The sequence below is a fragment of the Macaca thibetana genome, chromosome 17 (genome assembly GCF_024542745.1).
Source record: "Macaca thibetana thibetana isolate TM-01 chromosome 17, ASM2454274v1, whole genome shotgun sequence".
Lineage (NCBI taxonomy): Eukaryota > Metazoa > Chordata > Mammalia > Primates > Cercopithecidae > Macaca > Macaca thibetana.
Window position 1 is genome coordinate 11,510,034 of NC_065594.1, and position 27,044 is coordinate 11,537,077.

Here is a 27,044-nt window from a genome sequence, read left to right on the forward strand (position 1 = left end):
TCCCTAATTAGCCTTCATCCTCCTCAGCCTTGACCACCAATGGCATTTGAGATGCCACTCCCCACTGGCCCTTACCCACAGCAGTGGGCCGATTACGGCTTTCCATTGGTTAATCCTGGGCAGGCGCCTTCTCATACGGAGCTTCCCTAAACAAGTGCTAAAGGTCTTATAAGTACTCAGTGGATACCCACCTCGGCCTCCCAAAGTGCTGAGATTACAGCCATGAGCCACCACTCCACCCTCCAATTATTTCTTAGGATTCCTAGAAGTGGAGCTTACAGGTCAATGGTAAGAACCTATTTTTAAGATGCTTTTTAAATGAAATACGGGTGATAAAACAGATTTAGGGTACATGCTAATTTTTTAGTACTTTGATGTGCTCAAAAAAATTTTAACCAGTTAAAACTCCAACTTTTAAAAAATAAATTCAAAGAATTTAAATAGATGTTTTTCCACATTCCATCTACTTCAAACTATGAAAGCATGTAAAAAGCACAGAAATCTAACATTGATTTGGGAGACAAGACATATCCTAATTTCAAACAATTTTTTATTAGTTCTTTAATCAAATGAGAAAAAAAGGTTAAGCAGAAAAAGATGAACCCACATTTGTAGAAAGCGATTTCCTCCAAATTTTAAAGAAAAAAATTTTATTCTAAGAAATACATATTCATTATAGAAAATTTGGAAAATACAGAGAATAGAGAAAACATGAATTTCTCAGAATCCAACAATACACAGATAACCTTACAGTTTTACTATTTTCTATACACGTGTATTTTTAAACAATTTGCTCTTTTCTTCTTCCCCACGCTACCCCCCAAAAAAGTGGGGAAGGCAGCTCCTGGCAGGCCACACCTGAGCCTGCCTCTCCACCATTCCATCCTCGCCACCGGCCTCCCTTCTGCTGAGCTGTGGCCCGTTTCCTCGCTTACGTCCCAGACTTTTCTATAAACACACAATCCACCCCACGGCATGCCAAGGCTGCTCTGCCCCCCGAACTGCCAATGCCCAGCAAAACGGGAGGACTCAAAGTCAACTGCCAAGCTACCTTCTTCACTCCAGAGCCAGGCTCCAGGAAAAACCGAAGATTTATCTCAGCTGACCAACAACGGAAGCAGTAAGTAATACCTCTTAAAATGTATATAGCACTTTAAAGTTTAAAAAGTCCTCCCACACACATTTAATCTTCACAGAACCCTCTGAGGTAAACAGAACAGATATCCCCATTTAACAGAAAAGGAAACCAAGGCATAGAGGGGTTGGGTGAAAAGCAAAACTAGTGAGTGGCTGAGCTTGGATGTGGAGCCATAAACTGACTCCAAGGTCAGAGCTCTTTAACATAGCCATTATTAGCAAACTAATTTTTAATCTGACCACTGGAAATTAAGAGTCAGAAGGATCTGTAATCCTCTAATCTAGTAGCCTCTTAGTAGTCACATATAAGGAACATAAGGCCCGGAAAAACTAGATGATTGACCAAAGTCGCCAGCTAGTAAGTGACGAAGTAGGTCTGAAGGCACAGTCTTCAGACTCCCAGGCCAGTGCTCACTCCGGTCGTCCCTAGAGAGAGAGAGATGGTAATAGGTGGTCTCTAATCGGGTGTCTTCTGCTTAGCCAAATGTCAATCAGGAATTAAAATCCTAAAAGTGTAGAATGTTAGAGCCAGAAAGGACCCTACGGACCACTCAGGCAATGCCCTGGCTTCACAGATGAGGAACGTGAGTCCAAGCCCCGATGTTCCATTCTGTGTATCTTGCACCCATCATGTTACTTCCCTTCCCAACACAGTCAGAAATTAAATCTGGCCAAAGATGTTTACTTCCTTCTTTGACACTCAGTGTCTCTTTGACACTCAGTATGAGACAGGCTACAGATCAGCAAAGCGAAAGTGAAATTAAACAGGATTTGACATTCAGAAGATATTTGGCTGGTAACGGATTTACCCACCATGACTGTATCACAAAATAACCAACCTCTGCTGGGTTCCAAGGAGGCTCCCCGATTCTGCCTCTGTCCTCCACCTCCCCTCCCCAGTGAGCCAGAGGGGGTCTATTGAAATGTGTCTCTGGTGTAGGAAAGGGTGCCCATGGTCCTCCACAAGTCACGTGGCCCTACAGTTTGTGAAAATGTAGCAATACTCTGGCCAAAGGCTTCTACTCCGCAAGGCAACCAGGAGCACCTCCCCAGGCTGTCCCTCCTCCTAAGGTCACTATCTCGGCACCATCGAAATCCGCACGTGACTGTCCATCACCTTGATTCTTCGGCAGTTCCTTGGTCCCATGGCTAGCCTTGTCTCTCCAGTGAGACGGGAAGCCCTTTGAGGGAAAGGGACCACTTCCTCTATTGAACAACTACGTGCCAGACAATGTGCTTGGCAGGGTAAGACATGGCTCCTACCTTCAAGAAACTTACAGAAGGATAAGCAAAACCATGTGCAAAAAAGTAAGTGCAGTCACGTAGATGTAAACAGGAAGCCAAGGAGCCCAGAAGGGGGGCATCTACTGGAGGGGTGGGGTAGATGCCCGGTCTTAAAAGCCAAAAGAAGGCGGGAGGGCAAGCCAGGCAGGAAGGCCAGCGTCAAGGAGAGCAGCGGCTTTGTTTACAGGAGATAAAAAACAGTTCGAAGTTGCTGGAACATCAAGCGCAAGGCAGGGAGCGGTGGGAGTTCAGGCTGGAGCGGTGGGGCCTAGCAAGGTGGCCGCAGGCACGAGCCCGCGTAATTCCCAGCAGCTAGGTACAGGGAGGGCCGCTTACGCAATTCGCAAGTGAACGAATTTGGGTGCCCATGGCGAGGCTCTGTCAATGACGGTCGGTGGTGGCGCCGCCAGCCCCCCATCCCCCGTGCACCTGTGCGCCTTCGCAGCTGCCAAAGCAAACGCAGGCTGCCCGACTTCGCCAGATTTTCAAAGCGGGCCGCCAGCCCCGGGCCACGGCCACGGCCGCCCCGGGCCCCCGCCCCCGGACCCCTCGTTTATCCGCTCGGGTTACAGCGCCTGTTGACGCACTGTGGCAGCCGCCTGCGCGCCAGCGGGGCCCGGTGGTTTTTCTCTGCAGTCGTCACCAGGTTTTCCCGAAGAAGAGTCCCTCCCGACCCGGGGCTGGGGGCGGCGAAGGCTGCCTCGGCCCGGCTGGCCCCAGGCGGGGCACGGCGGCGGGGAAGGGGCCGGGGCCGCCGGGGCGCAAGGGGCCGCCGGGGCTTGCGCGAGGCGCAGTACCGGGAATCCGTCCCCCCGGGACAGCGCGGCGGGAAACAGGACGAGCGCCCTCTTCTCCGTGCCCGCGCCCCCAGGCGCCAGGGGTGGCAGCGGCCTCAGGGGTCGAAGGAGGCGGCTTGGGCTCCCCGCGCTGCGAGACTCAGGCACGGACTGGGGCTGGGGCCGGGGCCGGGGCCGGGGCAGGCGCCCGCGGCGGGGGCGCAAGCGGCGCCCGGGAGCGGCTTGGGGCAGGGGCGCGCTCGGCCGGGGCGCTTGGTGGCCCCGGGCCCGCGCACTGGCGCCCAGACCGCTGTCATTACCTGGCCAGTGTAGTTTTCCCGGAGCCCGGGAGGCCTCGCAGGAGGTAGAGGTGTTTCCTAAAGCTGTGGCGGCGCGGAGGTGTCCCCCGCGGGGGCGGCCGGGGCGGCCGCTGCCGCTGCTGCTGCTGCTGCTGTTGCTGCTGCTGGAGGCTCAGCCTCCCAAAAGATTGAAGGAAACTGTCCTCCATGAGCAGGAGGGCTGGCTGCGAGAGCCCCGGGTTCCCTTTCCTGAAGTCACGGTCTTGGCCAAAGCTGTTGTTTTTGTGACTCTCCGGCCATGTGATGGATAGAGGGGCGGGCGCTGGGAGCCCAGCCCCTCCTTTCCACCCGCCGGAACCGCGCTGCGTGGGAGGGGGCGTCCCTACCTGGAAAGCTGGGGACGCTGGGAGACTGACAGCCCGGAAAACAAGGGTGACGCACCCACCCCCACCTCGACCCCCGCTCCGACTCCTGGTGCCCTTCACCCTGAGGGAGGGGAGGGGAGGGGAGGGGCCCCGTCTAGTGGGTCTCTGGGACACTTTCCCGGCCTGGAAGCCAGGCCTCCTGCCACAGCCCTCCCCAACCCCAGCCCTGACCTGCCTAAACCCTGAAAGTGAAATCATTTTAGTTGATGATTAATGAGCTGCCCGGCATTGTAAATGGCAACAGTAAAGGCCATTGTCTTCCCCGATTTGTGGGCACCAACATCTGGCTGGCGTCCCAAGGGCTACTACCACTCTCCCAGGGCCTGTATCTTTTCTTGTTTCATCTTTAGCAGCCTGCCAAAAATATTATTAGAAAGCTTTGTTGCCTCTACGTAACTTTGAATCTCTTCTTCCTCAGAAAAAGCAGCCATAAAACTCAGATTGATTTATGAACAGTAGCATAAGGGCTACCGCCCAGGTACCTGCCCTGTTGCCACCTGAGAAGTGGGGGGCTTCTTGGAGAACTCTTTCAGATCCCAGGGGAAAGTGGCAGAGTCTACCAAAACCATTTATAGAAGTATCCAGACTTAAGTTCTCAGTTCCAGGAACTAGGGAGCACCCATTGGTTGATCACCACTGTGACTCTCCAATAGTTCACCCTCAAGAGCGTGATAGAGTGATCCTGTTTTCTGAACCAAAATTCACCATGCCTGCCTGAAAGAAACAACATTCAAAATTGACACCATCCTGGCAAATCCAGAATATATGGTGGCTTTGGCTATAATAATTATTGTAAAGTAATAAATTCTATTTCTGGCAGCTGAGATACTAAAATTGTGAAAAGAAAGTATGAAAAAAGTGTGATTTCCTTCTAAAACAAAATCCAGAGATTTCACAGTTAGCTTTTAGGAAGGGACTGTCCAAGTGGGGAGGGGCTCTGTGCTGAGCATTTCCCTTTCCCCTTGGGATTTCTAGGGGTGGGGTAGGGTGGAGTGGGAGATGAGCTGCTCTCCCTTGAAAATCCATTCCCAGCACGGAAGAAGAAGACTTTCTTCATTCTTCTCAGCACTGCTAAGAAACAATGGAATTTCAGAGACCTCTAAATATTAGGAGGGAACCCATAAGGAACAGAAAATATACATGAATCACAAAAATAGTGACACAATCTCTGTATCCTATCATACTTCTTACAGGAATGTTTTGCCCAGCCTGGCATGCTACCTTTTTCATTTTAACCTGCACTGGCTAATATGGGGGCCACTGGTCACATGTGGCTAGTGAGCACTTGGAATGTGGCTACTGCAAACACGCTGTGCCCGGGCCCGATGCAGTGGCTCACACTCGTAATCCCAGCACTTTGGGAGGCCAAGGCAGGAGGATCACCAGGAGTTTGAGACCAGCCTGGGCAATATAGTGAGACCCTGTCTCTACCAAAAATTCAAAAATTAGCCAGGTATGGTGGTGTGTGCCTGTAGTCCTACCTCCTCAGGGGGCTGAAGTGGGAGCATCAGTTGAGCCAGGGAGTTTGAGACTGCAGTGAGCTATGATGGTACCACTGTACTTGAGCCTGGGCAACAGAGCAAGACCCTGTCTCCTAAAAAACATAAAGTAAAATTTTAAAAATACACACTGAATTTTGAAGATTCAGTATGAAAACAGAAATACTAAAAATTTTTTATATTGGTTATATGTTGAAATGGTATGCTGGGTATATTGGGTTAATAGATTATGAGAATTAGTTTCATTTATTTTTATCTTCTATTGTGGCTACTAGAAAGTTTAAGTTACATGCGTGGCTGGCATTGTATTCCTACTGGACAGGGCTGTGTAAGTGTCCATCCACTTCCGTTTCCCTCTTTGTTAAGAGGTCCCAGGCAGCGGCCGCAGGAAGACACGCAGCTTTGTGGGCAGGGGTTTCAGCCCAGGGCTGGTGGCAAATGGAGCTATCTAACATGCCCGGAAACATGAGTGTGCTCCTTAGGAGAGGGGCTGAGCTCAGAGCTTTGGAAATCCTTGCTCCTATGAGAAGGAGATAGAGAAGAGAGCAGACAGCTGAGGAAAGTGTCCTGAGGACACCAGCATTTAAGGACTGTGCCCTCAAGTGGATCTAGCAAAGGAGAGGATGATTGAATGACCAGCAAGTAAACAGAACACTGAAAGATGCAGGGAAGCCCAGGGAGGGAGTCAGCAGTACCTGGAGACAATCCTACACACTTTCCTTTCACTTTTCTTTAGTTGACATTTAACTAGTCAACAAACTCTTATTTTCCCCAATGTATTCCTCAAAACCACAGCTTAAAGTAAACTGTTTGGGTATCTGTTTCCTCTCACTAGAGGCAGTGAGAGGGCAAGGAGAGTGTCTTATTTATCCTTGTCAGCCCAGGCTGTACCACAATATCGGCCTGACATTCAGAAGGTGCTTGATAATTGTATATGAACCTCAACTATTTTCTTAAAAGCTAATCCTGAGTTTGGGATTTACTAAAAATTAAAGCTGAACAGGCTGAGTGCAGTGGCTCGTGCCTGTAATCCCAGCACTTTGGGAGGCCAAGGCAGGCTGATCACCTGAGGTCGGGAGTTCCAGACCAGCCTGACCAACATGGAGAAACCCCGTCTCTACTAAAAATACAAAATTAGTCAGGCATGGTGGCACATGCCGGTAATCCCAGCTACTCAGGAGGCTGAGGCAGGAGAATTGCTTGAACTCGGGAGGCAGAGGTTGCGGTGAGCCGAGATCATGCCATTGCCCTCCAGCCTGGACAAGAGTGAAACTCCACCTCTAAATAAAATAAATGGCTGAACAAGATAGTGATAATGTAAAGGAGTAACATAAACAGAGCCAGCACGATCTCACTTTGCTACACTAGAAACCAATACTATCATGGACATAAAGAAAATAATCTTATAAACACTATTTTTGTTTTTTTGAGATGGAGTCTCGCTCTGTCACCCAGGGTGGAGTGCAGTGGTGCGACCTCAGCTCACTGCAAGCTCCACCTCCTGGGTTCACGCCATTCTCCTGCCTTAGCCTCCTGAGTAGCTAGGACTACAGGCGCCAGCTACCACACCCAGCTAATTTTTTTGTATTTTTAGTAGAGACAAAGTTTCACCGTGTTAGCAAGGATGGTCTCAATCTCCTGACCTTGTGATCTGCCCGCCTCGGCCTCCCAAAGTCCTGGGATTACAGTCGTGAGCCACCGCGCCCGGCCATAAACACCGTTTTTGGCAATGAAGAAACATTGAAATTTTTCTCTAACTATCACTGTTTAACAAGATGTGGAAAAGTAAGAAGGTATGAAGGAAGAGCTAGTGGAAACCAGGAATATAACCCTCAAACCTAGAGCTCCAAATAACCCTGGACTTGGAATGCTTAGCAATCAATCAGTGGCCGGGCATGGTGCCTCAGGTCTGTAATCCCAGAACCTTGGAAGGCTGTGGCAGGAGGATCACTTGAGGCCAGGAGTTTGAGACCTGCCAGGGCAACACAGCAAGATTACTGTATTAGTCAGGGTTCTCTAGAGAGACAGAACTGATAGGATGGATGGATGGATGGATGGATGGATGGATGGATGGATGGATGGATGGATAGATAGATAGATGGATAGAAAGATAGATAGATAGATACATAGATAGATACATAGATAGATAGATACATAGATGATAGATAGATAGGGAGTTTATTAGATAGTATTTAACTCAAACGATCACAAGGTCCCACAACAGGCCATCTGCAAGCTGAGGAGCAAGGAAGCCAGTCTGAGTCCCAAAACTGAAGAACTTGGGTCCAATGTTCAAGGGCGGGAAGCATCCAGTGTGGGAGAAAGATGTAGGCTGGGAGGCTAAGCTAGTCTAGCTTTTACACATTTTTCTGCCTGTTTTATATTCTGGCCACACTGGTAGCTGATTAGATTGTGCCCACTCAGATTAAAGATGGGTCTGCCTTTCCCAGCCCACTGACTCAAACATTAATCTCCTTTGGTATCACTCTCACAGATACACCCAGGATCAATTCTTTGTATCCTTCAATCCAATCGAGTTGACACTCCGTATTAACCATCACAACCCCATCTCTATTTTAAAAAGTTAAAAATTAGGCATTGTGGCACACATTTATGATCCCAGACTGGGGAGGCTGAGATGGGAGGATCACTTGAGCAGGTGTAGTGAGCTATGATTGCACCACTGCACTCCAGCCTAGGCAACAGAGCAAGTTTAGTGAAGAAACATAAACAGAAAACTACAAAATGAACATAAGGAAAACACTGAGATATCTTAAGTGCAGCACTAAATTCCCAATAAAGATGACGGATTAAACACAAGTATTCAATTTCTCCTTCTTCTTCGAAACCCTGCTAGAATGTAAAGGGGGTTAGTTTGGCTTATTTTATTTTTTTAGTGGAGTGGTTGTTTTGTTACTATTTTTCTTTTAAGCATAAAGAAGAGAGAGAGATCACAGCAACAAAATTTTGGAAACTGGAGAGCAAAAGGCCAGGTGTTAATTGATTTGGCCAAAAAAAAAAAAAAATCCTCTGATTTATAGACAGCCAAGAAACAACACAAATTACCCAGCATAAACCCTAAATCTCCAAAACTGGAAAGTTTGGAGGCGGGGCTGTAAACCAGAAGGGCAGTGTAAAGTCTGTTTAACAAACAAATGTCCACACCCTAAGCAGTTGCCTGCCCCTCCCCAGGCCTAGAGGTTTGCTCCTCTGAGAAGATTAGATAGACATCTGGGAGAAGTAGGGTAAGATAAGACCCCGGGCTCCCTTTCTGCAAATGGAGATTAAGTTGATGTCTACATGTTGAATAGTGAGTAGTCACTCCTTAATTTATATTTTGTAAATATGAATTTTCATATTTTAAGTTTATTAAGTACAACTAAACTAAAACAGAATAAAAAAGAATATTAATAACTTGTAGTATAGTACAAGTCCCACAATCCCTAACCAAAATTCTAGAGGTCAGATACACTTCAGAATTCAGAAAGTGTTTGTTGTTTAAAGGTAATAGTACTGTATATTATCCTATATTCCCAGTGGGGTGTGGTGCAGACCTCGGTAGTTAAACACATTAATATGTCTACAATGAAATATATGAATATACTTTATACATTCCAAGTGGGATAAATAAGGAGTAAAATTAATTGCCTACATTTTTGGGTCAGGTTTTTTTTTTCTCTTGGCTCACTACAATCTCTGCCTCTCGTGCTCAAGCAATCATCCCTGCCTCAGCCTCCTGAGTAGGTGGGGCTACAGGCTGTGCCACCACACCTGGCTAATTTTTGTATTTTTTGTAAAGATTGGGTTTCACCATGTTGCCCAGGCTGGTCTCAAACTCCTGGGCTCAAGTGATCCTCCTGCCTCAGCCTCCCAAAGTGCTGGGATTACAGGCATGAGCCACTGTGCCCAGCTCGTATTTGGGTCAGGTTTGGCTGTAAACTTAGTTTTAATGTCAAACTTATTTAAAAAACAGAAACAGTGGTTGCCAGGGGCTGAGGGAATGGGCCTTTTTTTTTTTTTTTTTTTTTTTTTGAGACGGAGTCTCACTCTGTCGCCCAGGCTGGAGTGCAGTGGCCGGATCTCAGCTCACTGCAAGCTCCGCCTCCCGGGTTCACGCCATTCTCCTGCCTCAACCTCCCGAGTAGCTGGGACTACAGGCGCCCGCCACCTCGCCTGGCTAGTTTTTTGTATTTTTTAGTAGAGACGGGGTTTCACCGTGTTAGCCAGGATGGTCTCGATCTCCTGACCTCGTGATCCACCCGTCTCGGCCTCCCAAAGTGCTGGGATTACAGGCTTGAGCCACCGCGCCCGGCCGGGAATGGGTCATTTTTTAATGGATATAGAATTGCAGTTTTGCAAAGTGAAAAGAGTTCTGGAGATGGATGCTAGTGATGGTAGCACGAATGTATTTATAACACACTTAAAAGCAGTTAAGATGGTAAATTTTATATTTGTGTATTTTACCACAATGAATACATTTGGAAAAATAACTTTCAATTTTCAGAGCTTTTTAGATTTCAGAATTCTAGAAATGGGATCATTTCTAGACCAATACTTTGATATAGGGGCTAACCTTTTAATCCTAATGCAGTTTTTAAAATAAGGTACTCAAGTTTTCTGTGCCTTATTTTCTTCTATCAAATTATAAAGTATGGTAAACATTTACAAATTAGACAATAAAATGTTTAAATTGTTACCTCCTCTGTTGAGTTTTTTTTATTATTCAGATAACTTATCGAGAACGGTTGGACAGATTATCCAAACTAATTTTGGTATCCAACGGGTATGTCTCTGGAAAGAATCCCTTGGGTTGGCACTGGGCACTCTGACTTTTCTCCATGATCACGATCTTCAGCAGTACCATGAAGACAGCAGAAGTCAACTACAAGCAAACACAAGCCCAGACAAGACCAGAAAACATGTGACATGAACAGAGTTTGTTTTCAGGTTCCCAGTCTTTACTTCCTGAGCTATGCCACTCCCCTGGCATCCAGGACTTCACAACTCTCCCCATAGTCCACACTGCTTAGTCCTGCCTCATTCAAGATCCTGTTCCCTGATATTTCCCAACTCCCTGTCCTTCAGCTGAAACTTGTTCTAGATCCCATTCCCTGAGGATCCAGCTATGTACATTACAAAAAATTAAAAACAAATGCACTAATTCATGCAAATGTGTTAACATGTTTACTGGGCCAATATGTTCCTCTCCTAAAGAACACAATTTCTATTTTGCCAGAGAGCATTTCAAAGGCAATGTTTTGGCCGGGCATGGTGGCTCATGCCTGTAATCCCAGCATTTTGGGAGGCCGAGGTGGGCAGATCACTTGAGGTCAGGAGTTCAAGACCAGCCTGGCCAACATGGCAAAACCCTGTCTCTAAAATAATAAAAATACAAAAATTAGCTGGGTATGGTGGCGGGCCATAATCCCAGCTGCTCAGGAGGCTGAGATAGGAAAATCGCTTGAACCTGGGAGGTGGAGGTTGCAGTGAGCCACTGTACTCCAGCCTGGGCTACAGAGCAAGACTCCATCTCAAAAACAACAACAACAACAATAATAATAATAATAAAGGCTGGGCATGGTAGCTCATGCCTGTAATCCCAGCACTTTAGGAGGCCAAGGCAGGAAAATCACGAGGTCAAGAGTTTGAGACCAGCCTAACCAACATGATGAAACCCCGTCTCTACTAAAAATACAAAAAAAATTAGCTGGGCATGGTGGCAGGCGCCTGAAATCCCAGCAACTCGGGAGGCCGAGGTGGAGAATCGCTTGAACCCAGGAAGGCAGAGGTTGCAGTGAGCCGAGATTGCACCACTGCACTCCAGCCTGGGCAACAAGAGTGAGACCCCATCTCAAAAAAGGAAGGAAGGAAGGGAGGGAGGGAGGAAGGGAGGGAGGGAGGGAAAAAGAAAGGCAATGCTTTAATCCAAGGCAGTATTTAGGGGAAGGAAATTAACTCTTATTAAGAGTCTAATATTTTTCCGTCATTAGGCCCCATACTTTGCACAGTTTTTTGTTTTTTGTTGTTTTTTTGTAGAGATGGAGTCTTGCTCTGTCACCCAGGCTGGAATGCAGTGGTGCGATCTCGGCTCTCTGCAACCTCCGCCTCCTGGGTTCAAGCAATTCTCCTGCCTCAGCCTCCCGAGTAGCTGGGATTACAGGTCATGCCACCATGCCCAGCTAATTTCTTTTTTTTTTTTTTTTTTTTTTTTTTTTTTGTATTTTAGTAGAGACAGGGTTTCACTGTGTTGCCTGGGCTGGTCTCTAACTCCTGAGCTCAGGCAATCCACCCACCTCGGCCTCCCAAAGTGCTAGGATTACAGGCGTGAGCCACCACACCTGGCCAGTTTTTTCATTTAATAACTTTGCAAAGTTATTTCATTTAATCCTCATTTAAAAGATAAATATTTTACAAATGAAGAAACTGAGACTCTGAGAAGGGTCCTCTGCTTAGGGTCACACACAGTTAGGAGGAGCCTTAAGATGGGGACCCATCCTCTTCCTAGCACCCTGCCCCACTGCCATAAAGGAGTACCATGACATTAAACACCGTGGCAACCAGCAGAGAGAATATTTGTAAATGGGCACTGACTTGTGGCTCCCAGAGCCAACCAGATTCTCCTGCTATTTCCCTCGTTCTAAATTTCTGTTTACCCCTTGAGACAGACTGGTCAGTCAGTACTTAATGCCAAACACAAAACAGAATGCCCTTTCTCAATAAGATTGTAAAAAAATCTGCACATAGCTACAGCACTCATAAAATTCCCTAAAAAGAAAAAAAATAATAATTAAGGGCAGAATGCTCTGTGAGAAGTCGTGACGGTTTAGAATACATGTGCGAGATCAACATGAAAATCAAACTTATGGTCGCAAAAGTGTCCCTGACACAAAGCTACCAATTTTAGCAGATGGAAAAGACTCCTGAAATTGGCCACAGCAAAATATATCCACGCTTGTTGCATGCTGCTTGTACTGGTGTCTCTTCATGTTGGGGCCATCTAGGGGAACTTCACTCACTCTAATCTAACTTCGGTCAGAGGTAGGCTAGAGGCTCACTCAGCCAAGTCCTTGCCCAACATGCTATGGCGTCAACTCTAATCCCTACAACACAAACTCCATGAGGGCAGGGTGTTTTTACTGCTATATCTTCAGTGTCTGACATGAGGCAGCTCCATAAACATTTGCTAAACAATTTTTTTTTTTTTGAGGCAGAGTCTCGCTCTGTCGCCTAGGCTGGAGTGCAGTGGGGCGATCTCAGCTCACCACAATCTCTGCCTCCCCGGTTCAAGCATTTCTCTTACCTCAGCCTCCCAAGTAGCTAGGATTACAAGCACCTGCCACCACACCCAGCTAATTTTTGTATTTTTAGTAGAAATGGGGTTTTGCCATGTTGGCTAGGCTGGTCTCAAACACCTGACTTCAGGTGATCTGCCTGCCTCAGCCTCCCAAAGTGCTGGGATTATAGGTGTGAGCCACCACACCAAGCCACATTTGCTGAATAATTGAATGAAGGTCTTCACTTCCTTGCTCTGGAATTCCTCATAGGCTCTTATCTCCTCCTGTACCATATTTATCCCACATTTTTCTAGTGACCCCTGCAAATTTCTAAACTCCTCTCCCAAATCTTCAGTTCTTCTTCCTCTTCTTTCAGGGGAAGCAGGGTTAAAACAAACAAAAAACATTTTTACAGGGTATACATGTATTTCTAGTTGAGAAATGGAAAGTAGGATACTCTTAGAAATAAGTTAAAATGAAAAAACCATATAGTAAGTGCATAGTGCATTCAATTCTTATCAGATGCAGACATATATGCACTGAAATCGTAGCAGCTGTGTTTATTTCATAATTTAGGCATTTGAAAAAAATGGCTATGTGTTTATTTTAATGTCAGCTTGATGACAAGTTTAAAATATAACATGAGCTTGTCTATATGTTTTACCTCTTTTCCTAGATAACCTAATATTTAAATAGAACCTACACCCCTAATTCCCAGCCCTCGTCACGTATCAACCCAAGGGGGGAAATGTCTCATAAACTGTGCATTGATAGAATGCTGTAAAATATGTTCTAACCAGTAAAGTGGGAAAATAAATTTGGGAGCAACAATCTAAGCTTTGTTGTATTTCAGAAAAGATCTACACTTAAAGGAAACAAAAACATCACATGTACAATAAGCACACAAGGTTGCTATGGTAACAAACTTCATTTTTTATATTTTACTCTCCAGTCATGCTATAATACATATGAGCTATTACAACCAAATAACGTCAACATTAACTATTCTATGATCAAACAGAGGTCTCTAGAATAGGTCATACTTACGGTTCAAGGAATTTTCATTTTTCAACCATCTTCTTCTGTCTTTTCTAGAAATTATAATTAAAATACATAACATATTAGTAAAATACATAAAATATTAATATTTGGCATTGGAGTTAAGTTTACACTGTCATTTTACTCATGTAGGGACACTCCTAAAATGACAGAAGAAATATAACAGTGGCTCAGTCTCAGCACTTTGGAGGCCGAGGTGGGTGGATCACCTGAGGTCAGGAGTTTGAGAACAGCCTGGCCAACAGAGCAAAACCCCATCTCTACTAAAAATACAAAAATTAGGTGGGTGTGGTGGCGCATGCCTGTAGTCCCAGCTTCTTGGGAGGCTGAGGCAGGAGAATCTCCTGAACCTGGGAGTCAGAGGTTGTATTCGGCTGACATCATGCCACTGCACTCCAGCCTGGGTGAGAGAGTGAGACTGTCTCAAAAAAAAAAAAAAGAAAGAAATATAATAACCATAAATATCTATTTATTTACTTATTTATTTTGAGACAGAGTTTTGCTCTGTCGCTCAGGATGGAGTGCAGTGGCACAATGTTGGCTCACTGCAACCTTCGCCTCCTGGGTTCAAGTGATTCTCCTGCCTCAGCCTCCCAAGTAGCTGTGATTACAGACAAGTGCCATCACACACAGCTAATATTTTTGTTTTTAGTAGAGACAGGATTTCACTATGCTGGCCAGGCTGGTCTCGAACTCCTGACCTCAAGCGATCCACCCAATTTGGCCTCCCAAAATGCTGGGATTATCGGCATGCGCCACCACGCCTGGCCACAAATGTCAATTTAAACATTTAAAATATTGTTCTGTGTGTGTGTGTATGTGTGTTTTAAGTAGCAATAAAGTCTCCATGGGGAAAAAGGAGAAACAAGAAGTTGAGAAAAAATGTATTTGGTTTTACTAAATGGACAGACAAAATGAGTCTACTTTTCCCATAACAGTGTTTATGAGAACAGTTAAAAAATACCTACTGTCCTGAACTATTCTGTAATGATTCACTAAATTTTGATTTTACTATTCATTTCAAAATGCACCCATTAGCATTGCCTCTGGACACATTTAAATAATAACCAACTAATGTGAACAGAACCCCAGGCACCCCCACTAGGTTAGGTGAAATACTGGCTTTTCCAGTTTCTCTATCATCCTTCTAACCCTCCAAGCCAGTCCTCCTCTAGCTACCTGGAAAATGAACAGCCCTCAGAATAGTCATGTCTGCCACTGTGGACCACAGATCACAATAGGAAGGTGCTTCCAAGTCAAGTAACTACAAATCTAATTGGTAGCTGTTACTCTATCATAATGGATAAGACTGAGGGCTGGACAGGAGAAAAGACGCAATGAAGAATACAGGACTCTCCTACAGTGGGTGCCTTAGTCATCCCCAGTGAGTCCTTATACCTGTATATTCTTCCACAAAGTTAGGGAATTACATGCAACTTTCTCTTTGGGACTAATTGAAAGGAAACATGCCTATATTATCCACTCATCCCCATCCATATATATTCTTTTTCTAATTTAAGGTAACTAGCACTTCTCTCAAGTTTCATAAATTTTATTTTTTATTCCATAATTTTAAAAATTTTATTGACACAAAATAATTGTACATATTTATGAGCACAATGTGTTTTGATACATGTGCACATTGTATAATGATCAAATCATGGTAATCAGCATATATATGACTTCAAATATTTATTATTTCTTTGTAGTCAGAACATTCAAAATCCTCTCCTCTAGTTATTTTGAAATATAGAATGCATTATTGTTAACTATAGTTAACTATAGTCACCCTCCCTGCTGTGCAATGAACACCATAGCTTGTACAATGGAATAATATTCAGCCATAAAAAAGAAGGAAATTCTGTCATTTGCAACAACATGGATGAACCTGGAAGAAGTTATGTTAATTGAAATAAGCCAGACACAGAAAAATATACACTGCATGATTTCACTCATGTGAAATCTAAAAAGTTAATCTCATAGAAGTAGAGAATAGAATAGCAGTTTCTATTTGAAAGCCATAAAAATATACCTCCACTGGCCAGGTGTGGTGGTTCATGCCTGTAATGCCAGTACTTTGGGAGGCCAAGCCAAGAGAATCACCTGAGGTCAGGAGTTTGAGACCAGCCTGACCAACATGGAGAAACCCCGTGTCTACTAAAAATACAAAAACTTAGCTGGGTATGGTGGCACATACCTGTAATCCCAGCTACTAGAGAGGCTGAGGCAGGAGAATCACTTGAATCCAGGAGGCAGAGGTTGTGGTGAGCACAGATCGCGCCATTGCACTACAGCCTGGGCAACGAGTGAAACTCCATCTCAAAAAAAAAAAAAAAAGGCCGGGCGCGGTGGCTCAAGCCTGTAATCCCAGCACTTTGGGAGGCCGAGACGGGCGGATCACGAGGTCAGGAGATCGAGACCATCCTGGCTAACACGGTGAAACCCCGTCTCTACTAAAAATACAAGAAAATTAGCCGGGCGAGGTGGTGGGCACCTGTAGTCCCAGCTACTCGGGAGGCTGAGGCAGGAGAATGGCGTGAACCCGGGGGGGCGGAGCTTGCAGTGAGCCGAGATCGCGCCACTGCACTCCAGCCTGGGGCATAGAGCAAGACTCCGTCTCAAAAAAAAAAAAAAAAAAAAAAAAAAAAAAAAAAATATATATATATATATATATATATACACACACACACACGCATACGTATATACCTCCACTGACATCTTCCATTGCAAATAGATCATCTTTAGTGTCTTCCAGTCAAGAGGAACCACATAGTCATCAGGCAACAAGGATTCTGTGAAAAAAAGAAAGAACTAATCTCATCTCTAATGTCACACAGATTTTTACCCTAACTGTGAAGACATGCAAACCTGATATCTAACCACCATACCGTTAAAAGTCTAGTTTTAAAGATATTTCGGTGAAGTCTAAAGCTGGAGTTTGTCTCAGATCTCAATTAGTAAACACTAACCAGACTCTAATACTAGGATATATTTGCATTCTTGCCTTATTTACAAGGCCACTGACCATGAGCTTGGCCCGTCCAATCTAGCCAAACAAATTGCTTCATAGCCTCTATTTATGGTTTCCTCTTTATCCCTTTCAAGCACATACCATTTCCAAATATGAAATTCTTTCCCTCTGCTTTTCTTTTGAGATACATTCTTTCTCCCTTGTATAAACAGTACTTATAATGCACTTCCACATGGAAGGCATTCCAGACAAAACTATAACCTCAAATTCTCTTCTACAATCCTTTTAGCACTACTAATGTCACTCATAAAATATTCATAAGCTTATCATTTATATTTTCTATGTGCAGTAATTTTGTTTTATGTTAGTCTTGTCTCCCCATTTAGAAGGTAAGCTATTTGATGAATGAGGTCTATTTCCTTTAAAAAGCTTTCGGAAGTTTAATTAGCGGATGCTTGATCATTGTTGATTATGATGATATCGTGCATTCAAGGTAAGAGGAGGCATAGAATCTTTTCACAATAGTGTCTTCATGCATTCTGGTGCCTCTCTAAAGCAGTGATTGTTAATCTTTTTGCATCAATAGACCCCTCTGAGGAGCTGATAAAATCTACGGACCTCCCCCCAAAAAATGGCACAAAATAACCCCCAAAATTTTACATACAATTTCAGAATATGGACCTTGACTAAGATCCCAGATCTAAAACATCTTCAGTTATCACTTAGAGCTCCCCAAAGCAAATGCATTTACTTTGAAAAAATTGGTATGTTTCTTTGGTGTATGTAGGTGGGTAGAAAAATTACAGCACATAGGCTGGGTGAGGTGGCTCATGCCTGTAATCCCAGCACTTTGGGAGGCCAAGGTGGGTGGATCACAAGGTCAGGCGTTGGAGACCAGCCTGGCCAAGATGGTGAAACCCCATCTCTATTAAGAATACAAAAAGAAAAAACAAAATTAGCTGGGTGTGGTGGCAGGCGCCTGTACTCCCACTTAGTTGGAAGGCTGAGGCAGGAGAATCGCTTGAACCTGGGAGGCAGAGGTTGCACTGAGCCAAGATCTCACCACTGCACTCTAGCCTGGGCAGCAGAGCGTCCGTCTCAAAAAAAAAAGAAAAAAGAGAAAAAAGAAAAATTACAGCAAATAGTCAAGATGTAATTATTCACAAAATTTACAAATATGATAAATATGATGCCAGAGCCCCAAGAGCAGGTTGATAATTATGACTCCTTGGCCCTAGGACTTAGTCAATCTTTGGTCTCAGCTGCGGGACCAAATTTATCTGGAGCATCAGAAGCTTAGGAGCCAAGTAAAAAAACTCAGGGTGACAAGCTTTGAGATGGAACAGGTCCCCAAGGAATCCTGAGAAGTATAGAACAATAGAAGATACAGGAGAACTACAAAAATCGGAGCTTTGGCCTCTTGACTCTTACAGCTTCTGTCCCCAAGGAAGAGCACTAGAAAGTATCAGCTATTGAGTTACAGATAAGGAAAAGTTGGGATAAATATCATAAAGACATTATCTTAAATATGCTCATGATTGAAGACAAAATTTTTTTTTTTTTGAAACAGTCTTACTCTATTGCCCAGGCTGGAGTGCAGTGGTGCGATCTCAGCTCACTGTAACCTCGTCTCCCAGATTCAAGCAATTATCCTGCCTCAGCCTCCTAACTAGGTTTATAGGCACATGCCACAATTCCTGGCTAATTTTTGTATTTTTAGTAGAGATGGGGTTTCACCATGTTGGCCAGGCTGGTCTCGAACTCCTGACCTTAGGTGATCCACCCGTCTCAGCTTCCCAAAGTTCTGGGATTACAGGCATGAGCCACTGTGGCTGGCCCAAAAAGAAATTTAGGTGGAATATTAAAAAATCATATTTTTGCTTGTTTTATTCACATGTAGATTTTTTTCATTTCCAAAAATAACAATTTTTTTTTTTTTTGACATGGAGTCTCACTCTGTCGCCCAGGCTGGATTGCAGTGGTGTGATCTCTGCTCATTGTGACCTCTGCCTCCCAGGTTCAAGTGGTTCTCCTGCCTCAGCCTCCTAAGTAGCTAGGATTACAGGCACATGCCAGCATGCCCAGCTAGTTTTTGTATTTTTAGTAGAGCATGTTTTTACCATGTTAGCCAGACTGGTCTCAAACTCCTGACCTCAAGTGATCATCCCGCCTCGGCCTCCAAAAATGCTAGGATTACAGGTATGAGCCGCCACACCCAGCCCCAAAATAACAACCTTAAGAGCCTGAAGGAACCTTTTAAGTCAACTAGTCAGACTTCCACCTCATCCCTTCAGCATCCTTTACAGACTGCCTTTAAAAAGTAAATTCAGCTATTTCAGATATCTTTCCTTCATGTAATCTTTGCAATCTCCCATTTACTAATGTTGTATTTGGGAGCCATAATTGTGAATGAGAAAGGAAAGAGCCATGTGTTAAACAAAATAAACGCAGAAAGTAGAAAGTTTCTTTACGGCCAGGAGCAGTGGTTCAGGCCTGTAATCCCAGCACTTTGGGAGGCTGAGGTGGGTGGATCACCTGAGGTCAGGAGTTGCAGACCAGCCTGGCCAACATTGTAAAACCCCGTCTCTACTAAAAACACAAAAATTAGCCGGGCGTGGTGGCGGGCGCCTGTAATCCCAGCTACTCAGGAGGCTGAGGCAGGAGAATTGCTTGAACCTGGGAGGTGGAGGTTGCAGTGAGCCGAGATTGCACCACCGCACTCCAGCTTAGGCAACAAGAGCGAAACTCCGCCTCAAAAACAGAAAGAAAGAAAGTAGAAAGGTTTTCTTTCTTTCTTTTTTTTTTTTTTTTAAGCAGCCTATCTCTGGCTGGGCGCAGTGGCTCATGCCTGTAATCCTAGCACTTTGGGAGGCCGAGGCGGGCGAATCACGGGGTCAGGAGATCGAGACCATCCTGGCTAACACGGTGAAACACCATCTCTACTATAAATATAAAAAAATTAGCCGGGCATGGTGGCCAGCCCCTGTAGTCCCAGCTACTTGGGAGGCTAAGCCAGGAGAATGGCGTGAACCCGGGAGGCAGAGCTTGCAGTGAGCCGAGATTGCGCCACCGCATTCCAGCTTGGGTGACAGAGTGACACTCCATCTCATAAATAAATTAATAAAGCAGCCTATCTCTACTGGATTACATAATCCCTTTTTGCCTGCTTCATCCTCCATTCTTCCCAGTATCTATTGAAATTGAGAGCCCAAGTATTCTACGTTCTCAAAGACATTGAAGGAGACATGAAGACTACCGACAGCAAAATGTGGGGACTTTGAAGATCAAGCACCGTTTGCTACGGGTCCTCACTCTGCTGAAAAGCACCACGAGATTAATAAGCTGCATGAGATCACTAACCCCCAGGTAGAAACACCTCTAAAATTGCTTACATATGTTAAACTGGATCTTTTACTTTTAGCAAAAGAAAACAACTTACCCATTGGAACGCCTGGAGATCCAAAAAGCTTTACTAGTTGCAAGGCAAACCCTTGTGATAATGGTAGCCCAAGGGAACTACAGTGAGTGCTTGTTAAGTCTTGGTTGTCCTCAGCTGGTAATTGCTTAGGTTCTTCCCATCTTTTCAGCTTTCCATCAAATCTTTCATTTAAAAAGTGAAAATCAGAACTGATTCCCAAAGAGCACGAAGTGTCAGGATGACTGTGTAAAATTTCTGGGGAAATAAACCCTGCATCATTTAGTTTATTACCTACTCTTGTCTGAGATTCGAAAGTCAAAAACAGTTTCTTGTTTGTAAAAGATGCCTTCCAAATACTAGACATATTATGCAGCACAAAAGAAGGAATATAATTTTTGTATAAAGATGCAGAGCACCTTAGTCTGTTAAATGACAGGCAATGAGAATAATGCTGTCCACCAATATTTAAAGGGGGAGCTTTGATAATATCAAGGTAAAACCACAATGGATGATGATCAAAGGTCATAAGTTTTTGCTTATTCTCCTCTTCACTGTTCCTTTCTGAAATTCTATCTTTTTCTTCTCCCAAAGTAATTTTTAGTCCATGTTTTTTTGTTAACAGGTCACATTTCTCCCTGTCTTTTACACTGATATGACTCTGTCCTAATAAGTTAAAATTTGGTACCAAATTGAAAATCCTTTTCTTATTTTTTGTTGATTGTAAAGCGTTCTTTGGTATATCCAGTTCAGGTAAGCAGCTTCTGAAGAGGTTTGTTTCTATGAATGAATCTATAGTTTCAGGTGGAGGTGAAAAATCTTCATTTCCTATCAGTAGTTTATCTGTCAATATTTCTGGACTGCTTCCTGGTCCGGATGCTGCCACCGAAGTGAAGATCAATTGAATCCATTGCCCCCTGCTGTCAGGACCAGTCAACTTACGTGCTCTATCTTTCTTTGGTCTCTGTTCACATATAAACTTATGAGGTCCTGCAGGCCAGCTACCAAAATAGGGCTGTCTGTCAGAGCCCAGCTGTAAATCTTCATCAGATAAACTGGTTGTGAAAAAAACCCAGTGACTGATTTCAATTGCATACACTTGTTCCTCTCTTAAAACTTTATCTGACACTCTGATTCCACGTTGATGGCACAGAACGGGTTCACGTGGGAGACTTTTATCTACTATTTCTCTCTTCTTCATAAATGAGCATGAAGTTTCCCCAGCAAGGTTCTGGGTGTCTAACGCTATGGTATGCCTATCTCTAATATGCTTTTCTACCTTCATGCCAGAGCAGTCTTCAGTTGTTACACAGGAAAGGTTTTGAGTCACTATTGGACTAGTAACAGAGGTTTCATCTGGCATCAGTGACAAACTTACAAACAAGTTATCACCTTCCTTAGAGAGGTAATTCTTTGGTGTACTGTCCAATTCAACTATAGACATAACATTTTGGAAACTGTGTTTAGGATCTTTATTTTTCCATCTTTTTTCTTTATACCCAGTCACAAAATCTCTGACTTCATTTTGTACACCACCAATGAAAGGATATTCTGATTCTCTTCTGGTCTTTGCAATGTCTTCCTCTTCACTCTGAGATGGGTCCTGATCTCCTGGTGTAAGATCACTTAAGAATTCTAATGAGTTTTCCTCCATGATTTTATTCTGACTGTTCTGCTTTTTGTTTCTTTTTCTGTTCCTCTTCTGTTTGGTTTTGCTGAGCCTATGCCCAGTTTTCTTCAAAACTCTTCCTCTGAAATATCAAAGAATTAAGAAAATATATGACTTAATTACATGTATAACATAAGCAAACTATAACATCATACTCTTCATGTGCAGATTTAAAAACCTTTAGTACAAGAGAATCTCAAGTGTGCATGTACTTTTTTGTTTGTTTGTTTTTTGAGACGGAGTCTCGTTTCATCGCCCAGGCTGGAGTGCAGTGGTGCGATCTTGGCTAACTGCAACCTCCGCCTCCCGGGTTCAGGTGATTCTCCTGCCTCATCCTCGCAAGTAGCTGGCATTACAGGTGCTCACCAACACGCTCGGTTAATTTTTTAGTAGAGACGGGGTTTCACCATGTTGGCCAGGCTCCTGACCTCAGGTGATCCGCCCGCCTCAGCCTCCCAAAGTGCTGGGATTACAGGCAAGTGCTACCACGCTGGCCATACTTTATATTATATTTAAAATCACTTTTAAAAAGAGATACTTTAATCCTATACATTAAAAATGGGTACACTTTGAGAAAGTTAAAGCAAATATGCATACAATCATTTCAGAAATAACTTTTAAAAAACCTAATATTTTCCTTAAAGGAAATAGTTCATATATAAGCATGTATTAACAGGGATATTTTCTGAGAAATGCATCGTTAGGCAATTTTATCACTGTGTGAACATCACAGTGTACTTATACAAATCTACGTGATGTAGTCTACACCACACCCAGGCTATATTATATAGCCTATTGCTCCTAGGCTGAAAAACTACAGCCTGTTACTACACTGCATACTATAGGCAATCATAAAACGTTAGTAAGTATTTGTGTATCTCAACATATCTAGAGGCCAGGCACGGTGGCTCACGCCTGTAATCCAGGACTTTGGGAAGCTGAGGTGGGTGATCACCTGAGGTCAGGAGTTCGAGACCAGCCTCCAGTATCTCCTCTCACTTCCTGTTGTTTCTTGTTTGATTTGATCCAGAGAAAGGAGATGCAACAGGAGAAATGTCTCAAGATACAAGTTAGTGATAATAGGAGTCAAGGCCCAAGAACTGCTGTCATGAAAAGGACTCAACCCTTGCCAGCTGAGTATCTTCTGTTTATGCACATGTGAGCGTTTGAAGATGAGAGGAGGAAGAAAAGAGAGAAGGAAATGTTTTGTACAATATTCTTTTTAAATCAAGAGGCAGTGTTGCATAATGGTTAAAGAGCGTGGACTTTAGAGCGAATCAAACTAGGTCTGAACCTGCCACTAGCCACGTGACCCTGAGCACATTCTTCAGCTTCTCTGTATATCAGTTGTCTTTGTAAAATGGGGTTAAGTCTAGCCTTTGCCCTTACTTGATATAGTTTTGAAGATTAGGTGAGTTGGTACATGTAAAGCAATTAAACAGTCCCAATACATAAAGGTAACATCTTTTTTTTAAAGCCAGTTTTCCAAGTACAGTTGTAGACCTTAGTCTTTCTGATGGTATACGGAACTATAGACATTTTGGTGATGAGCCATATTTCAGTAACTGCATTTCCCTATATTAGGGCTCTCTTTCTTTGTACACTAGAGAGCTGTTCTGAGAGACAGTGACCACACATTAAGTGCATTAAGCTCCATAGAATCACCAGTGCTGCAGTGAGTCTCTTACATCCTTAGCATATTACCATGTAATCAAATGAATAATGCAACAACAAACTCTATTTGTTTTCTTTTCTCCTTGCCCTGAAACAGAATGGTTCACATTTGAGTAAAGACAGGGGAGTTTGTCTTCAGAATGACATACTAGTCTGCAGGATGAATTTCATAACTGACATTGTACCTTGGACTGCAACTAGGACTTTCACTGGAATCAGGTAGAACTAACCATGAAGGAGCCTCTCTCCCTAATCTGCCCTCAGGTCAAGGCTCCATATGAGCAATGGAAAAGCCAGGCTAGATGGCCCATAACTGAGATCAACAGATGGGCACACGTGCCTCCTCCTGGAGCTAATTCACTCATGGGGTGGAGGCAGTGAGAAGGGATCACATTCTGGATACTGTTTTGAAGGAAAAATAAGCAAGATTTGAAAACAAATCAGATATAGGGTATGAGGAAAAAGATAAGAATCAAGTATGAGTACCAGGAGATTGGCCTAATTAGAGGGATGAAGTGGTTACTTACTGCAACATAAAAGTCTGCGAGATATGGGTTTGGAGAGAGGGTTGGTAAATCAGTTCCCTCAAAGTCCAGCTCAGAGTAGGCTAATCTGTCCTTAAAAAAGAGGTCAGAAAGTGAAAAAGAAGAGGGCTTCTCTAATACTCCCCGAGTTCCTTTGCTTTCTAAGCAGATTACAATCAGCTGGTTAGGAACAGGATACTAGGGACCCTGCTAATGTCTTTTTTTGTTGTTTTTTCCTCCTGAGTCTGCTTTCTAGGGAAGGACCTGCTAATGCTAACAACCCACTATGGTTGCTAATGCTAACAACCCAGAGAAGTAAACACTGGACCATGAAAGAATAAGGTGGTTTAAAAAGTAAACTATTGGAGTCTGGTAGATCAGGCAGTTTATTAAGGCAGTTTGCTAAGAGTTAATCAAAGAAATCTCTAAGGATTAGAATTCCAACTGAAAATACAACAGAATGCCAAGAGGTGTGAAAATCCTCAGACTGACTCTACAGTGAAGTGCCAGAGACATATACCAGTTCTGCACCACTGGAGCTCTATATAGCTACCGTCCTTATTTCAGAAACAGTGGACATGGCTTTCTGGAAAGGAAACATAAACCAATAACAGTGACTTGTGAATCCCCTGGGAAATAAGAGCCTTGGTAGTGATGGTGGTGGTGATAACTTCTGCTTGAATGTGGCTAATCAGTAGATGCATTTTCTTTAGAAACATCTATCTAGAAAGTGTGAGAATCTCATCAAAGCTGTGTCAAGGATCATTAAATGTGATCTCACTGGTGCTGATTCATTTAGGAATGAATGGCACCATTAGAAGAAAAAAAATCACTAAATAAAAGTTAGTCATGGAGAGGAAATCAAAAGAGTTAGAGGCACAGGATGTAGCTTTGAAAAGAACGAAGAAATTAAGAAATGAACAAATGGTAACATATCTATGATGAGTAAGATTTTGCTTTCTAGATGATAGCTTAGAATCCAAGCTGCTAGGTAGCGATGGAGTGTACCTCTCAAGAATTAGAAAGTGTTTGTTCAGATACAAGCTAACCTAACCAAGTGAACTGTGACCGGATGACAAAGGTGAGAGAGCATCCAGATAAAGCTGAAGAAAGCAGGAAGGGAGGTTGGAAAGCATGGTGAGTAATAACCTTCATGGAAAAAAAAATAATTAAGGGCGCCAGAAGAAAACATTTCCCAATGCAGAATCCTAGATACTAATTTATGATAATGGGCAATAAATGAAGTAAATCTGAGATTAAATCACATGCAGATTATAAAAGGTCTCATGGCTTTGTGGAATGACCAGTTGAAATAACTGAGGCCAGGTCCTGGTCCTGTTTCAGTAATAGCCAAGTCCAGGCCTTAGCTAGCAGTGGGATCCCTCAGCTAGCAGTGGGATCTTGGGCAAATCATGTCTTTCTAAAATGAGGAAAATACCCCTCCTTGCAAAGCTGTTGTAAGGACTACTAATATAGATACTCTTAAATAACCTCTACTCAACTGATAGAGCAGATCAATTGATTGTCTCCATTGCCTCTGTACAATAAGGACAGATATTAATGACTCACACTAAATGCTCCCAGCTAGATGGCTGCTCTCCAGTGTAACTGAATGCTTTTGCTGTCACTGTTTAGAACTGTATATGTATAAAAAGTCAGATGGGTTTATTCCCAAGTCTGTTTATGCCAATAATAATTTTTACTATAATTATATAGTTTGTCTCACTAAACATGAAGTGTTAAACAACTGTTAAATAGGCAGGATAACTATGAAATTTGGTTAAAAACAATAAAGACCTATGATTATGCACTCATATTGCTTTGAATATTTCTTTGGGTTCTACTTCCAATTTATATCAACAGAAACTAGAAATTCCTGACTACACACTACAGATGTGGTTTATGCATGAAAAAAGTTAAACTGCACTGAACAAAATTATACATAAAAATTGCTGAATAAATACACTTAAAACATTTATTTTAAGTTCAAATAAAATGTTTAAAGCATGTATCATTTCATAATAATTCTTTAAACAATTTTTTCAATGAACTAACCAGCTATCTGTCCCAATCATGTGAGAGAAGAGGGCTTTAATTATAAATAAAGCACCTATTACAATGCTTGACACATAGTGGGTACTTCATAAATGGCAGCTCTTATTTTTATTATGTATTAACAACAACAAAAGCAATCTTATAAATTTCACTGAGACTCCTATGGTGCAATTCAAGAGCAGAATGTGGCAATGTGATACTTATGCTTTACTTAAAACAAACAGTTGAGTTAGGAGAACTGGAAAATTCTCCAAAAATGTAATTTACTTAATGTAATTGCAAATGATTGGAAGTGGAAAAAACTTTTTTAAACTAAGTGGCATATATAGACAAACTGATAAATCCACCATCTTTCTCAGAGATTAAAACACCTTTCTCAGTAATTGATAGAACAATGAGACAAAAGAAAGACACAGAAGTTTAACTAGCATAATAATGATTGAGCACACTAACATGGAACACCACATCCAACAATTGGTGAAAACACATTCTTTTCACACTCACATATAATATCTATAGAAATTAACTAGGCCATAAAGCTAGACCCCCACAGATTTCAAAGAATTACTAATGTATGGACCATAATATAGTTAACCTTGAAATTAGTAACAGTAATTTTTTTGGAAAAAATTATAAACATGGAAAAATTTATAGGTAGAAAAATTATAATGGAAATACTTAGAACTGAATAACAGTAAAATATATATATATAAAAAGTGATTTTTGTTTGTTTGTTTTTTAAGACAGAATCTTGCTCTGTTACCCAGGCTGGAGTGTAGTGATATGATCACAGCTCACTGTAGCCTCTACCTCCAGGGTTCAAGTGATTCTCCTGTCTCAGACTCCAGAGTAGCTGGGACTACAGGAGCGCCACCATGCCTGGCTCTTTTTCTTTCCTTCCTTTCCTTCCCTTTTTTCCCTTCTTTTCCTTCCTTCCCTCCCTCCCACCCAACCCTGCTTCTCTCTCTCTTGCTCTCTCTTTC

The 27,044-nt window shown here is 43.1% G+C and overlaps 2 protein-coding genes across 4 annotated transcripts in view; both read right to left on the reverse strand.

Moving 5' to 3' along the window:
- The window catches only part of N4BP2L1 (NEDD4 binding protein 2 like 1), a 28,337-nt gene extending 22,741 nt beyond the window's left edge, over window positions 1-5,596 (reverse strand). Inside the window, 1 exon segment of the mRNA XM_050766963.1 lies at window positions 3,518-5,596. Coding sequence (XP_050622920.1) covers window positions 3,518-4,119 — 602 coding nt within the window. The 5' untranslated portion in view covers window positions 4,120-5,596.
- A 4,517-nt stretch (window positions 5,597-10,113) lies between these two features.
- N4BP2L2 (NEDD4 binding protein 2 like 2) overlaps window positions 10,114-27,044 on the reverse strand; it is a 95,967-nt gene continuing 79,036 nt past the window's right edge. For all 3 annotated transcript variants that reach the window (XM_050766822.1, XM_050766824.1, XM_050766823.1), the window contains 4 exons: window positions 20,164-21,890; window positions 16,460-16,545; window positions 13,742-13,785; window positions 10,114-10,302 (listed from right to left, as the gene is read on the reverse strand). In XM_050766822.1, the coding sequence (XP_050622779.1) occupies window positions 13,756-13,785; window positions 16,460-16,545; window positions 20,164-21,890 (1,843 nt within the window). In that variant the 3' untranslated portion in view covers window positions 10,114-10,302; window positions 13,742-13,755. The remainder of the gene's footprint in view (window positions 10,303-13,741; window positions 13,786-16,459; window positions 16,546-20,163; window positions 21,891-27,044) is intronic.